The 15,583-nt window shown below is 42.7% G+C and overlaps 2 protein-coding genes across 2 annotated transcripts in view; both read left to right on the forward strand.

Moving 5' to 3' along the window:
* TMED2 (transmembrane p24 trafficking protein 2) lies at window positions 1-10,563 on the forward strand. The gene is made up of 4 exons (XM_004384990.2): window positions 1-268; window positions 1,690-1,882; window positions 4,769-4,876; window positions 9,044-10,563. The coding sequence occupies exons 1-4, from the start codon at window positions 89-91 to the stop codon at window positions 9,166-9,168; spliced, it is 606 nt and encodes a 201-aa protein (XP_004385047.1). The 5' UTR covers window positions 1-88; the 3' UTR covers window positions 9,169-10,563.
* Window positions 10,564-12,152: 1,589 nt separating this feature from the next.
* The window catches only part of DDX55 (DEAD-box helicase 55), a 15,885-nt gene continuing 12,454 nt past the window's right edge, over window positions 12,153-15,583 (forward strand). The window contains exons 1-5 of the mRNA XM_004384992.2: window positions 12,153-12,323; window positions 13,906-13,956; window positions 14,050-14,136; window positions 14,988-15,079; window positions 15,159-15,221. Of these exons, the coding sequence (XP_004385049.1) occupies window positions 12,216-12,323; window positions 13,906-13,956; window positions 14,050-14,136; window positions 14,988-15,079; window positions 15,159-15,221 (401 nt within the window). The 5' untranslated portion in view covers window positions 12,153-12,215. The remainder of the gene's footprint in view (window positions 12,324-13,905; window positions 13,957-14,049; window positions 14,137-14,987; window positions 15,080-15,158; window positions 15,222-15,583) is intronic.

The following is a 15,583-nucleotide window of genomic DNA, read 5'->3' on the forward strand; positions in this document are numbered from 1 at the left end:
AGGCGGCGGTGGCTGAAGCGGCAGCAGTGGAGGCTGCGGTGGCTCTAGAGACCGCAGTCCCGGTCGTGGCCTCGGCACCAGTCCCACCATGGTGACCCTCGCCGAGCTGCTGGTGCTCTTGGCCGCGCTCCTGGCCACGGCCTCGGGTTACTTCGTCAGCATCGACGCGCATGCCGAGGAGTGCTTCTTCGAGCGGGTCACCTCGGGCACCAAGATGGGCCTCATCTTCGAGGTGGCCGAGGGCGGCTTCCTGGACATCGACGTGGAGGTGCGGGCGCGCTGCCTGCGGCCGAGGCGGGGTCGCGCGGCCACTGGGGGGTTGGTGGCGCCAGGGGCCCGCGCGGGTTCTGCAAGGGGAGCGGGGTCCAGAGGTCGCTGTCCGGATGCTGGGAGGGGTCCCGGCCGCCTCCGCCCAGGAGATCCTTTAACAGCCCTTTCCCCCGCGGCCCGCCCGGATCGGGGCTACGGGATCCCCTCGGGATACGGTGCCGTTGCTTCACGGCTTGCGGTTCTCTGCTTGAATGGCGGGTTGTTGTCGGCACCTCTCGCCCAGCTTTGTTGACCAGCCGCCGCGTGTCCGCTCAGGGCCCCGAAGGCGCTGCTTGTTCGCGGTTAGACCGTGGCAGGTCTCGACCGTGTCAGCAACTGCTTGCTTTCGTGTTGTGGATTAATGTTGGCACGTGGCGTGGAAACTTTTGGAAAAGTAATTCGAAAGCTATTGAGGAATGCTAGGCAGACGTTCCGATGTGTTTTCGTTACTTCTTACAGAAACAGCCTGAATATTTTACCCAAGTCTGTTTTCTCCAGATCCCTCCTTTAGCTGTCTCTGAAGTAGGATAGTAGGTCATGCAGTTTGGGTGTAATGACTGCAGTCAAGTATCTGAAGAAAGCATAAAATTATTTTAAGAAACCTGTCCCTGGATCGCATTCTTTAAACCAAAAGAATGATTTGTGTCTAATTGTTTTTAGGAAACCATATATGATTAATATTTAAACTCACCTTTTAGCATAACTCATTGGTTAAGGATTTTCCCTGAGATAGTTCACAAAATTAGATGTCAAAAAATCATGGATAATGGGGGGAGAGACTTAGAATTAGCTAAGATCTCAGAGATCAACTATTCCAGTCTTCAAGTTTTACAGGTGACAGGAGCTTTTAGAAGAGGAAACGATTTTTACCAAGGCCTAACAGCTGATGTGTGGTAGACATGGGATGAGCTCTTTGGATCTCATAATTTCTAGTCTAGTTCTTCCCGTTAAACATTCAGCTCTCTCAGAAACCTATATTTCTTCACTGGCAGTAATTAGGAATACCTTGAAACATAACTGGATAGAAAACTATTGGTTTTAAGGAGATGTCTTTTTTTGTTTTGATATTATCACCCACATGTTTGCATGTTTGTGGCCACTTGGAGATAATAGTGTGGAACGTGTGACTTAGGTTTCTGAGGGGTTTACTTTTTCATTTGGAAGAGTAAATGTAGTCGGAGCTGAAAGGTAGTTTAGAGAGTCATCTAGCCCACCCTTGTTTCCCTCAGTTGGGGACCTGCAGCCCACAGAGGTTACTGTCACTTACTGAAGTAGAGCGAAGTGAAAATTACATTTCCTCAGGGCCTGTAGAGATTACTTTTGAAGTTTATGATTTTAAATCTTTCGTGGCATCTCATCTGTTTTATCTTCTGCCTCCAGATCACAGGGCCTGATAATAAAGGGATCTATAAAGGAGACCGAGAGTCCAGTGGGAAATACACATTTGCTGCTCACATGGATGGAACATACAAGTTTTGTTTTAGCAATAGGATGTCCACCATGACTCCAAAGATAGTGATGTTCACCATTGACATTGGGGAGGCCCCAAAAGGACAAGACATGGAAACAGAAGGTGAGATGAAGTTTCAGAAGATTGATAGCACATTCCATGAACTAAATTTAATTCTATGCTTTTTTTTTTAAATCCATCTGAATGGATACTTATTTTGATTTCTTATTCCAGGTTTATTCACTGTCCTTAAAACCAAAAAACCTTTTGTGAAATATACTTTTTATCTGTCCAAATCTCATATAATTAACAAAAAAACAAGAAAGGACGTTAACACTTTTTTTTTTACTTCTTTATGCCTGCCCCTCTGGCAGCTTTTCTTAGTCGTTTGTGCTCGTATCAGTGCATAGGTTACACTTGTTTTAGGTGGTTCTGTTAATTTGTTACTCCTGGTATACGCATTTTTATTTGCTCATTTGTGTACGTGACTAGTTTAGCTAAACTTTTTGTTGGTTTTTTGTGTTTATATCTTACACTTTTCTTTAGGTGGTGGAGAGACCTGGGATGGTATGTGGACAGCTTTTTGACATCATTTGTCTTTTTGCATATATTTGTTAGCTAATGTCTGATTTCTGCTTTCCTTTTTTCTAACCTCAGTTTGTTAGCATGAGAATGTTTTTGTTTTTCCTCTTTTTTAAAAAAAAAAACCTTGCAACTAATTAGATGGATTGTTTTTTGGTGTTTTTCAAATCGGTTGATGGTAGATATGAGTTAAGTAATTTTAAGTTAATAGCACTGGGAACACAGTGATTAACATTTTAGTAGTAACATTTTACTTCTGTAAAATGTGCTGAAGGGTGGAAAGACTCAGCTGTAACTGGACAAGTAAAAGTCTTAGTTTACGTAGTTTATGGAAAGTGGTGCTGTTGACTTTGTAGCGTGCTTTGTAGGCTTGTTTTACTATTATACAAGTTTTATAACTTGAAATATGGTTGAATTTTGAAGTGCAGTTCTAGGAGCTGTGTCTAGATATGGTGATAAAAGCTCTTTCAACCATATGTTGCAGTTAGAGTAATTTTTATTGTTCAGGTGGTCAGCAGTGAACCTTGAATTGGTTCTTCAGAGTAGATTACTTACTAGGAGCCAGCACATTTTCCTTTTTTTTGCCACTACAGCGTATGTCAGGAGTTTTGGAAGCTAGCATTTGTTGAACACATTTCATAACGTTGGCATGGTAACATTTGTTCTAGATACTGAGCAGTTAGTAGAGTACTAACAACATCCAGTATCAGTTGCTGTCCGGTTGATTCTGACTCACGGCAACCCCATGCGTGTCAGAGTAGAACTAGGCTCCATAGGCTTTTCATAAGCTGATTTTTCGGAAGTAGATCACCAGGCCTTTCTTCTGAGGCGACTGGTTGGACTCGAACTTCCAACCATTTGCGTAGCAGCAAGCATGTTAACCGTTTGCACTATGCAGAGACTCCACTACAGCATGGAGAAGGTGAACTATTTTCATTAAGTTTTAAAATCTATAGAATTTAGAGAGTCATACTATTTAGTAATTCCTGTACTCACTCTGTAAGGCCTTTTATAGTGTAGGACTTGCTAATTCTGAAGAAGAGTTAGGAGTTTGAAGGGCTTTGTGTTTGTTCATTTTGTAGAAACTGGCCGTATCTAGTTAGAAAATGTTGGCTGATCAACGTGAATATTGCACTGTTCTTAACCTTTAATACAATACCTAAAATTCTTGCTTTTGCTTGTTACTGTCAGTGAATGGCAGCTGTCAAATCAAGCCTTCTTCTAAAGCAATGGTTCTTAACTGGGGGCAGTTTTCCCCCCAGTAGACCTTTGACATTCTTATGGCTGGGTGGTGGAGGTGTGCTACATCTAGTGGGTGGGGCCAGGGATGCTGCTAAACATCTCACAAAGTGTTGGACAGCTCCTCACAGTAAAGAATGATCTGGTCTGAAATGTCAGCAGTGCCACCCGCTCCTGAGAAACCTCCTCTGAAGTTTCCATGCTGTGCATGAACTTCCACAGTGAAGCTCCTGAGGGGTGATTTGAGATTCCATCCCAACTACCTTCAAATTGTAGGGGTTTTTGGCTTCTGTTTTAAAAAATTTAGGATTATCTGTGGCAATCTAGAATCCCAGACAAGGCCCAATTTTAGGCAGTAATGACAAGGACTCCTTGCCCCTCTAGTAGGAATTTTCCCTTTTGCTGTTTCTTTCCCACCTTCCTGTGTGTTCATTATCATAATATAGCACTGCCTAGCAGCGTTCACTCATTTTTCATTACTGTTAGTGTACTTTGTATTCCATTTTTGGCTAAAGCGGATCCCTGGTTAAAAACCTTGTACGGCTGAGAGCTTGTCTGTGTACTCACAGTGTCTGTTGTTACCCACTGTGGTGCCATTACTGCTTTGCATGTAATAGAAGAATAGTGGTGTTGGTGTGGATTTTCACAAGACTGCCTCCATGTTTTTCTCTGTTGAGCTTCACAGGGAGTAAAAGTCTGCCTTGGGGCTGCTTTTAAATTAGCATTAGAGTTATGTGATTCTTAAGAGTCGATTTTTATTTTTGTTTAAATGTTGACATTCATAGGATTTAGGATTTTTTTTTAAATGTATTTATCCCCATTCCCACCCCTCCCCAGCCCCAGTTTTTTACTTCTCTTTGGTTAGCAGTCAGCATTGTGAACTTCATTTAGCAGCGATTCGTTAGAAGAAATTTCTTATGGCAAATTATCTTCCTTTAGTTAGTAAGCATTGTATAGTAGGTTTCCTACCCTGAAAGAAGTTTCTCCACTGGGAACAGACTTTAAAAAATGCTTTGAGAATTAAATTGCCATCAGTGTGTCATGTCAGTGGTCCAAAATGATGTCTGAGCCATTTCTAAAAATAGCTTCTTTTGTATGCCTTCTTTGAGAAACATTTTTAATTTTATAGGTATTTTCTATAAAGAGACTGCCAAATAAATGCTAATCTGTTTTGAAATCCTCCTATAGCTCACCAGAACAAGCTAGAAGAAATGATTAATGAGCTAGCAGTGGCAATGACAGCTGTAAAGCATGAACAGGAGTACATGGAAGTTCGGGAGCGAATACACAGAGCAAGTGAGTTATAGCTGTAACTCTGCAGCAGTGTCTGTGGTGGCCACAAAATGGTGAGGGGCTCTGTTACCCAAAGGCTTGCTTGTGTTATCTCTGTTCAGAAATTTTACAAACGTATCATACTAAAGCATTAATTTAAGAAAGCACCTAGACATGATAGAAAACTTGGCAACAATTTATGATGGGGTTTTCATAACATGATTAATGTAATTGATATCACTAAATTGCACACGTGAAAAACGATGAATTGGCAAATGTTGTGTTATATGTGTTTTTTAACAATGAAGGAAACATAATTCTGTGGTGGAAAAAAGCACCTAGGCAAAGATATTTTTTGAGTACACACGTTTGTAGAGCTTTATACTAGACCAGTTTATTATTGTGAGATTCATTCTAAACCAAAAAAAGATTCAGAAGAAGCTTTTAAGAGTTCTAAAAATATATGATCAGTTTAAGGAATAAGCTTATAGTTTTCCTAAAGCAGAAGGGAAAAGCATATCAAAGTGGGTGTTGCATTGGTTTTAATCCCATACTTGACACTTACGTGCCAGTGTCATCAATATTATAAGCAAAGAGGTAGCTTTCTTTTCCTAAGTCAAAAGTCAGGCTAGTTAGAATAGAAAACACCAAAACATGAATATAGTCAGTCACCAGGTGAAGATCAGTGTGGCTTCCCAAGTCTGTACGTCGGGAACTTGGAATGTATTTTTCTTGAGAAACAGTGATGGAGTCCTATGTTAAATTGCATAAGCCTGTTCAGCCCATGGAGCGCAGTGGTTAAGAGCTTGTCTGCTAATGAAACAGTCAGCAGTTCGAATCCACCAGCAGCTCCTTGGAAGCCCTATGGGGCAGTTCTGCTCTGCCCTTTGGGGTCGCTATGAGTTGAAAGCAACTCGACAACAGTGGGTTTACCCCTGTTATAGTATTAAATATTATGCTTTTGCATTTACAACTAAGAGATTCCGTATTGGCACACAGATCAAATACCATGTTTCAGGTCCGGGTCCACACCTGTTGTTCAGTGTCTTTCATCCTGGGAGCAAGTCCTGTCTCCAAGTGCAGAGTGATTTATATCAGGAGTCTTTGTTCTGAGGTTGGGGTGGAGAGAAGAGTGACTCAAAGACAAAAGCACAGCTTGAATTTCTTCAAGGTGTGGTTTCGGTTCTTTCCATCCCTTTACATCTATGCTTGCCAGTTACAGAAACGAACCTTCAGGGCCTAGAGCTCAGACTTCACTTCTCCTTGGCAGAAGAACATGTAAATAGAACAGACTGGAGAAGAGCTCCCACCCCGCGTTTTTGGGGCTGGAGTGGGGCATGGGACAGGTCAAGGCTTGTATACACACTCTTCTGCTGCCTTCACCTCCTGACCTGCGGGGATTTCCCCCTTCTCTCCCTTAGCTGGTAGGGACCCATTTGTTGATTACCTTGCTCCCAGGTGGGGTCCGGCCCCTTCTTGGATGAGAAGGGAAAAGTATGAGGGCTTAGCACTTTCACTGTTTACAGTTTTAACTAATTCGGATTTGGGAACAGAGCAACGGCCAGCGGAAGTGCCTGTCTTCCAGTCTGCGGATGTCCAGCCTTATTCTCTCGCCTTAAATTTGCCCTGAGATACTCCTGTATTTGTTTCACAAATAGTCGGCTAAGAACTTACGTTAAAAGTATTAGCAATATATAGACTAGGATTCTCAGATACTCAGTTTAGTTTTGCAGAGCCACTGGTTCCCAGTGTTTGTTTTTGTGCATCTTCTTTCTCTAGCGTTCATTCTTCAGAGGTGAACATAATGAGATGTTTTTTACTGCAGGTTGTAATAATACAGTGTTGCTTTCATATCATGCTAATGTGAGAATGGCTTGAGGACAGTATCTTAAATACGCCCACTTTCTAAGTGGCTACTTACCTATGTTATGCTTCAGTTTGTTCTGTTTAAGTTTAAAGATGAATTTTCTGTAAGTGAAAGGAGAAATATTTTTTTTCACATTCACAAATAAGAAAAGACCATGTGGCATTTAATATTTCTCAGATACAATCTTACATGATTAGGGGAAAAAAGAGTTAACGCATGTTCAGTTAGAAAATTTGGAAAATACCAAAAAGTATGAGGAAAGAAATAAAAACCACTGTTAGTGGACCATTTAAGATAATCACTGTTAACATTTTAGTCGGTTTTTTTTTTTTTTAGCCAGTTTTTCTGAATTGCTAGAAATAGGAATTTTTCCGTAAGTGAGTAATGTATATAAAACTTTATATCCCGTTTTTCTCAGTGACTTTAAGGAAAGCATTTTTCCATGTCTCTAAAGCATGTTTTAGTGGTTACCTAATATTTTGAAATATTTACTTAACCATTCCCCTTGAGACATAATCTTAAAATGGTAGTAAATTTGCAGTTACGCTAGAAATTGGTTACTAAGTTTTCAGTAGAAGTAAATTGGATGTTAGAGAATTAATAGGAAAACTTCAGTGATTTAGGTGGTTTTTAGAGTTCTAGTTAGTGTTCTTGGGTGTGTGTCTGTTGTTACTATGCAAAGAAAATCCCAACCTTTGAGCAACTATAAGTCAGCCGTTTGGAAACACTGTAATAGGTTTTCACTTCTTATTGAGTAATCATAATCCTGTAGGTACTACAATTCTAGTTAATTTTTAAAATGGTATACATATATTTAAATATATGGCAGTCACCCACCTGGTCTGGAGCAAGGGAGAATGAAGAAAACCAAAGACCCAAGGGAAAGATTAGTCCAAAGGACTAATGGACCACAACTACCACAGCCTCCACCAGACTGAGTCCAGTACAGCTAGATTGTGCCCGGCTACCACCACTGACTGCTCTGACAGGGATCACAATAGAGGGCCCTGGACAGAGCCGGAGAAAAATGTAGAACAAAATTCTAACTCAAAAAAAGACCAGACTTACTAGCCTGACAGAGACTGGAGAAACCCTGAGAGTATGGCCCCCGGACACCCTTTTAACTTAGTCCTGAAGTCACTCCTGAGGTTCACTTTTCAACCAAAGATTAAACAGGCCCATAAAACAAAACGAGACTAAATGGGTACACCAGCCCAGGGGCAAGGACAAGAAGACAGGAGAGGACAGGAAAGCTGGATGAATGGAAATGGGCAACTCAAGGTTGAGAAGGGGAGAGTGTTTAAACATCACAGGCTTGGCAACTGATGTCACAAAACAATATGTATGTTAATCATTTAATGAGAAACTAATTTGCTCTGTAAACCTTCATTTGAAGTACAATTAAAAAAAGTTATTGAAAAATACATGGCAGTCACTTATTCAGCGGATCAATATTGTTACTAGATTGCTAATGATAACTTTTTAATATTGGCCATCGGCAGAATAAATAAGAAACTACCTAGTAGTTTAAAAAAGTAAAGGCCATAGAATTTGATCAGAAACTTGAAAGGATGTGCCAGTAAATTAATACAAGATATTACTTTAAGGATCAATTCTTCAGTTTGAGAGTGGGATAAACGGTGAAAATAGTCAAAAGTTTGTCTTGTATTTGATAGTCTGGTGGTAACTGAGAAACCTCTCCTCTCCAGAACAAATGCTAAGAGCATAGTAGGTACTCAGTACTGCTAACCAGCAGTTTAAACAGCTCCCCTACTGACAGCTGCACATACTGTCAGTGAGAAAGCAGCTTCCCAGTAAACCCCAGAGGCAGAAAATGTAGGTGGGCACTGTATGTCCCTCTGGTCACAAAAGGGTTAAGGAGAAAGACACATAGCCAAACCCATTCTGACTATGCGCAGTGTTTTTTGGGTAGCTCTGTGATCTCGAAATAATCCCTTAATTGTGCTTTTTCCTCAATTTTGTGATTCAGCAGGAAGGATTATTATAAAGTAGGACATTTCAGTGGTGAGGGAGGAAGAAGGTTGAATTGGGTGTTAAACCTAAAATGCGGCCTTTGGCAACTTGTCTTCTCTTTTCTCCATATTTAAGCCCAGTGGGCTTGACTGTTTAAGGTCCATTTTAAATCCGAAATGCTTTGCTAAGTATGTTGAGTTGCTTGGGAACAAAAGTTACAAATATATTTAGAGTACTAAAAATGGTGCTTAGAATAATTAACTTTCACAAAGTAGTGACTAGGGGATGATTTATAATGCCTGTGCTTTGTTTTGGTTGTTAAATTGTGTTTGTTTGTTTGCCCTCAACAGTCAATGACAACACAAACAGCAGAGTGGTCCTTTGGTCCTTCTTTGAAGCTCTCGTTCTAGTTGCCATGACATTGGGACAGATCTACTATCTGAAGAGATTTTTTGAAGTCCGGAGGGTTGTTTAAAAAGCCTTTTTCTGATGATCCCAAACTCATAACTCACTGTTTACCAAATATCTTGGTCACAATACTGTCATTAGTTTCTACATTTTTATTTTCTGAACTGTACGTTCACAGCTTATGTTTCTTTGCAATTAATAGATATTGGGGGAAAACATCTCTTTAGGAAGGTTGATGTTCGACTGGCATACTTTCTTATTTGAATTCTGCCTCCATTATATAGGTCCTTCCAGAACTCAAACCTTGTAAATGAAATATAAAAGTATAGTCCTTTTTATGTCCTCTCTTGTTTTCATAATAAAAAGCAGTTTGTTCAGGAGATCAGCACAAAGCCTGATAGTACTTTACTAAAATGACTGCACTCCTTGGATCCCTCATCCTGCAGTTTAAGTCAGTAAAGATTCATTTTGTTGAGTTCTTAAACAACAGTCTGAATCTTGACATTTCTTCCCAGCCTAACGGCAGAGCTCTCTGACTTCGGAATATGTCACCATGGTTGGGTACTTTTATATATTCTTTATTTTATTTTTGCTTTAAAGATAAGACTTGCCCAAAACACACGTTTTCCCTCCTAAATTTTTACGTTGAACTTTAGGACTCAATCACCTCCACTTAAATTGTTGACTTAAGCAGCTAATAACCACTTTTTGGTTTCTGCCTAATCTTGTAAGAAGCCTCTGTTAAAGCTGATTCTCTGCGTGTTTCAGCGGATGGTAGCTCTTTTTTTTCCTTCTCTGCTGGCATGTCCACGTTCTTTTGGCATGTAGGAAGTGTGCGTTCACATATTCGGAAAAATCTGGATTTCTGATGCCAAAGGGTTAAAGCCTCTTGGATTTCATTGCGATGATATACAGCCACTATTTTATTTTTGCTCAGTGGCATTTTGGGCCACTGTTTGATTAGGGTACTGAACGTTAGTATCAGTACTAGGGTTTTTGTTTTTGTTCCTCTTGGGTCTTTCATTTTCTGCACATGTGAATTTTGTTTTATATAAAATGAAATGCATTTCTCTCGATCTCTGATGATGGGTTTAAAATTAAAGGAGCATCTGGTTTTGGTGTGGGGGTGATCCAGGATTATGTTGTGACTGATGTATATTAGTTACTTGTACATTTTTTCTTGGATCTTTGCAAGGGGAAAGCTGCAAGTAACGAGTTTTATATAATTAATTTAAATTTGTTACAGGTTTTCATGTTCAGGATAAACAATTTTTTCAACCTTGGGTGAAAATACTTGCAACAGTTTATCGGTAAGGTGACTGTTTCACTTTAAGACAACTGTTGCATGCCAATTTTTTTGTGTGTGAAAACACTTCAAAGTTGAATTAACCTATGTAAATTTGAAATTGGTTGTGTATCTAATATGCCCCAGGTTCAGTAAATAAACAATTCTTTTTAAAAACAGCCTTAGTGTTCTGTGTTTTATATATTAATGATGATTAATTCATGTCGTTTGTTAAATACCAGCTTTGTATTCACATTGGAAATGAGACATGCCCATGCTTTTGGGGTAATTATGCCCATTACAAATGTCTGTAGCTTTTTTTATCTATAAACTTGAGGATAGTGAACAGAAACCCAATTTTAGATTTCCCTATATGATTTCTTTGATGGGTCAGTGTTCACGACGTAAGTATTGCTTTCATTTGGAAAAGGAAAAGTTTGAAAATTTTCACTCGATCACCTGGTTTTATGAATAGGGGAAATGCATTTAGACAGATGCAGTGATTTTCCCAAGACCCTTAGAGTGAGTGGTAACCATAGACTAGATCTCTGCCTTTTGAAACTGTTCCTCTTCCTCTGTTAAACCAAGGAGCCTGTCAGTAATGAACTAGTGTTTCTTCCTGTATAATGTTCGGGCACAGTGTTAAGTGCTTTATGGGGTCTGTGTCATTTATTCCTTAAAATAGCCCTTACCTCAGCTGCCACGTCATCCTCATTTTGCAGTGAGGAAGCAGAAAGGGCCCCAAGATCACGAAGCTAAGGAATAGAGCCCAAAATGACAACCAGCCTGCTGTTTCCCTGGACCTTTGTGTTCAGAGCCATCTCTGCAAGTCCCATCTTTATGAAACAGTTGTCAAAGGTGTGTTCATGGCATGGTGATCCAATTTCAGAGAAAATCCTTGCTTCAGGTTTTGATCTTTCACTTTAGTTTGAGAAGACTGGAGTCAGTTAACACGAGCACCTTCCCCGTCTCATTCATTCATCCCATAAATATTTGGCTGCCGTGTGCTACAGTTCTAGTCACCGGGATAAAGGAAACAGAAAAATCCACGTTGTCATGGAATTTACCTTTTAGTGGAGGGGAGATGAACTGAATGTGTAAATTATAAAGTATATTAATGGTGCTATTAAAAGATTAAAAATAAAGGAAAGAGATGTTAGGAAAGGGAAGCATCAATGAGAAGGTGGCATTTGAAAAGTCCTGATGGATGTGAGGGTGCACACCATGTACATAACGGGGAAGGGTCCTCAGAGCCCAGCACGTAATTGGTCACTGAAAGCTTGAATGGACAAACGAAAGGCCCAAGGCCAGTGGAAAAGATACTGCTCTTGTTTAGGACTCTGACCCTGTAACTTCCTCTGAATTAAGCCAACATTATGTACCAGGCATTGGATTCTTACCATCAACCCTCCTTTGCATATCTGTTAAAGTGAGGGTCCCGGCTGGGGGGCGGTGGGTGCCCATATTCTGTCCAGCCAGCCCCACTGCCGTTTGGCCGGGACGCAGTGTTGTGCTGCCACCTGCCCCTGATGGGCGGAGAAAGAGGGAGGGCCGGGGCAGAATCCCTCTCTCCAGAATTCCTGTTCGGTGTGCATAGGCGCCGGAGGCAAAGTGGCTGTGCAGCGCGGGTGGCGCAACTCCGGCCTTGTCCCGGCCGCCTGCTTTCACTCGCGCTGTCCGCTTCCCACCACCGTCCCGCGGAGAGGGTACCTCCCCGCCCTCAGGAGCGCCGTTTCCGGTCGGCCTTGTTGGCGGCCGGAAGCGGAAGTGCATTTTGGTGGCGGATCGGAGGCGTCCGGGTGGTGGTGGCAGTCGCGGAGGGGCCCGCCATGGAGCACGTGACGGAGGGTTCCTGGGAGTCGCTGCCGGTGCCGCTGCACCCGCAGGTGCTGGGTGCGCTGCAGGAGCTTGGCTTCCCGTACATGACGCCGGTGCAGGTATCTGGCGCGGTCCCGGGGGGACGAGGGCCCTCCTTCCCCAGTGGGCGGATGGGGAAAGTGAGGCTCCCAGCGGGGCAGGCACCGCTTCATCGGACGCAGCCGGCAGGTCACAGAACTATGTTCTTGTCCCTCCGGCCGGGGCTTTTGCCGCGGGCTCAGGCTGCCCAGACTCGGGTCATGCGAAGCTGGTTAGTGATCCAGGCAGACGGAGATGGGCGCTGGCCGCGCGGACGCCCAAGTGCCAGGCTTGTATCTTGGCCCTGCCCCCTTTAGCTTTGACATCTCGGGCAAATGACTTAACCTCTCTGTACTTCATTTTCCTTATCTGTGAAGTGACAATAATGTTATCTGCTTCGGAGAGTTGTTGCGGGGCTTAAATGAGACAATAAATGCGAACTTGTTATTACTCTTACTGTGTGTGGTAAGTTTAGTGTCCTGCCCAGTCTATTAATTTAGTCAATAAATATTATTGAGGACCTACCGTGTCTCATTAGGTACTTTTCTAGATGCTGAGGATTGTTCAGTGAACATAATATATGGTCACCATTCATGAACCTTGTGTGCTAGCGCAGGACAGAGAAAAAGGAGTACACGGATAATAGAGTCTCAGCTGTTGATAAGTATTGTGAAGGAACTAAAACTGAGTGATGTGATAGCGATGAGAAGGTACAGGATAGGAGGGACCTGCTTGGGGCTGTGGGATGATTAGGGGCAGATTGTTCCAGTAGAGAGAAATGCCAGTGCAAATGCCCTGGGGCTGGAATGAGTTTTGAGGAACAGAAAGAAGACCTTTGTGGCTGGAGCATCATGAGTAGTTTAAGAGATGAGGAAAGCATGAGTGGGATTGTGCAGAGTCTTGTAGGAACTTGGATTTTATTCTAGATGAAGTGGGAAGCCATCAAAGTCTATAAAATGGGAAGGGAGATGATTGCTGTGTAGAGAATGGACTTGAGAGAGGCAGAAGAAGAAGCAGGGAGCTCAGCTCGGAGGCCACGGTCAGGTGAACAGTAATGGTGGCTTGGACTAGGGTGGAGGGAGTGGATACTGAGAAGTCAGATTCAGGATAGCTTTGTGGTGTTGAGGGACCGGATACAGGGGTTACAAAAGAGGAATCTGGAGGGACCCTGAGGTTTCTGTCCTTAGCAGCTGGGTAGATGGTGGTACCACTGACTGAGATGAGGCAACCTGAGAAGAGTAGCAGGCTTCAGAGGGAAAATCCGGAGTCATGTTCGGAAATGTTGAGACGGGGATGTCCATAAGATTCTCAGGAAAGATGTGGAGGAAGCAGATGGGGCTGGAGGTAAAAACTGAGAGTGCTGTGTGCCAGTCCTTGGGGATGCAGTGCAAAGAAGACTTACCATCTGCATCAGAGTTGACAGTCTAGAGCTGTGCATTGTAGGATATTTGGCGTTCCTGGCTTCTACCCCCACTCCAGGTTTTGACAACTTAACATGTCTCCAGACATTACCAAATGTTCCTTGGGGCCTCAATAATCACCCCGGCGGAGTTCCCAGAGCTTTTACCCTCACTTGTGGGTTCATGGCCTTCTCTCACCAGCTGCTTTGCAATCTTTCCCTAGTCTGCAACCATCCCTCTGTTCATGAAAAACAAAGACGTCGCCGCAGAAGCGGTGAGTATCTGGTGGAAATGGGGCCTGTCCTCGCACGTCCCCCCAAAATGGCCTTTGGGGACAATCAGACCAAAACTGTCTCCCCTTTTGTAGGTCACAGGTAGTGGCAAAACCCTTGCTTTTGTCATTCCCATCCTGGAAATTCTTCTGAGAAGGGAAGAGAAATTAAAAAAATGTCAGGTGAGTGTAACTGAGTGATTTATTTTCATTTAATCCTCAGAGAGTTCGGAGTTGAGTAAGGAGGTTGGTCAAAAACTTGGAAAAAATACGCACAGTACAGTCAGTTTTCATCGTGTGCTGTAGTTACGTTCTATAAAGTCACTGCGAATAGTGAATTAGCAAGTACTGAGCCATTATTCCAGTGGAAATAAATAACAGGGCTAAATTCCTGTGAGCCTCTGGTCCCAATACTTTCCTCAGCCGGTCACCAGATAACCTTGTTTTATGTCTGTTTCTGTTCAGTGACACTTTATTTAACATACATTGTTCATTCATTAACATTGAACTCATGGCCAACAGTGCTATAACTCATGTGCAGACGAAGCTTACCTAAGACACCTATTTCCTCTGTGAGGCACATCAATCATAGCCTTCTTGCTTAGGAAACTAGACAGCACTTCAGCACGGCACTTGGGGGCCGTTTTAAACAGTAAAAAATACAGCAAAAAGCACAACAATGTGAAAAACATGGCACTAAATAGACAGTGAAAAGAACACTTGTTTACAGTCTGAGAGCTGAAGCAAGAAGGCAGAGCATGGCCTTGTTCCACCTCAGCTGGGAACAGGCAGTGGGGTGACTCAAATTATTCACAGCTTTGGGCATGTCTGTGAATGATCATGAAAGCGTTACAGATACAAATTACAAATTACAGTTACAAATACGTTTTAGTAAGTACTGAATGTGCAAATAGGAAACCGTGAATGATGAGGGTGGACTGTGGTTAACATGCGCTGTGCCTGGTGCTGCTGAAGCACACGTTCAGCTCTGCACAGCGGCCCTGCTCATCCTGTTGCTTCCCTCTGTTGGGTAGGTTGGCGCCATAATCATCACGCCCACACGGGAGCTGGCTGTTCAGATAGACGAGGTCCTGTCACACTTCACCAAGCACTTCCCTCAGTTTAGGTAAATTGAATGCCATGGCCCTGTTCACCGTGGACTATTACTTGGCCGGATTTGCTCAAAGACCTGTTTCTTGTTTTAGCCAGATTCTTTGGATTGGAGGCAGGAACCCTGGAGAAGATGTTGAGAAGTTCAAGGCACAAGGGTATGTTTGGTAGCTTCTGCTCATGTCTTTGTGTGTTCTTGATGCTGAACCCCAGAAGAATGGATGCAGCATCTAGGTCTGACTGTAAGATCCCCTTCCAGTAACCTACCAAAAAAAACCCCAGCAAAACTAAACCAGTGCCCATCGAGTTGACTCTGACTCGTGGCAACCCCATGTGTATCAGAGTAGAACTGTGCTCCATAGGGTTTTCAATGGCTGTTATCTTTTGGGAGGAGATTGCCAGGCCTTTCTTCTGAGTCACCTTTGGGTACACTTGAACTGCCAAGCTTTTGGTTGGTGGCTGAACGCTTAACTGTTTGCACCATCCAGGCGTCTAGTAAGCTAAAACCACCCACCTCCCC

The sequence above is a fragment of the Trichechus manatus genome, unplaced genomic scaffold (assembly GCF_000243295.1).
Source record: "Trichechus manatus latirostris isolate Lorelei unplaced genomic scaffold, TriManLat1.0 scaffold00131, whole genome shotgun sequence".
In the NCBI taxonomy this organism is placed as follows: Eukaryota; Metazoa; Chordata; class Mammalia; order Sirenia; family Trichechidae; genus Trichechus; species Trichechus manatus.

What these genes read in the sequence shown, in the direction of transcription:
- TMED2 (XM_004384990.2), top strand. Translation starts at nt 89, where the DNA reads ATGGTGACCCTCGCCGAGCTGCTGGTGCTCTTGGCCGCGCTCCTGGCC. An exon ending in ACAAGACATGGAAACAGAAG is followed by an intron (nt 1,883 to 4,768) that starts GTGAGATGAAGT and finishes ATCCTCCTATAG; the next exon opens with CTCACCAGAACAAGCTAGAA. An exon ending in GGAGCGAATACACAGAGCAA is followed by an intron (nt 4,877 to 9,043) that starts GTGAGTTATAGC and finishes TGCCCTCAACAG; the next exon opens with TCAATGACAACACAAACAGC.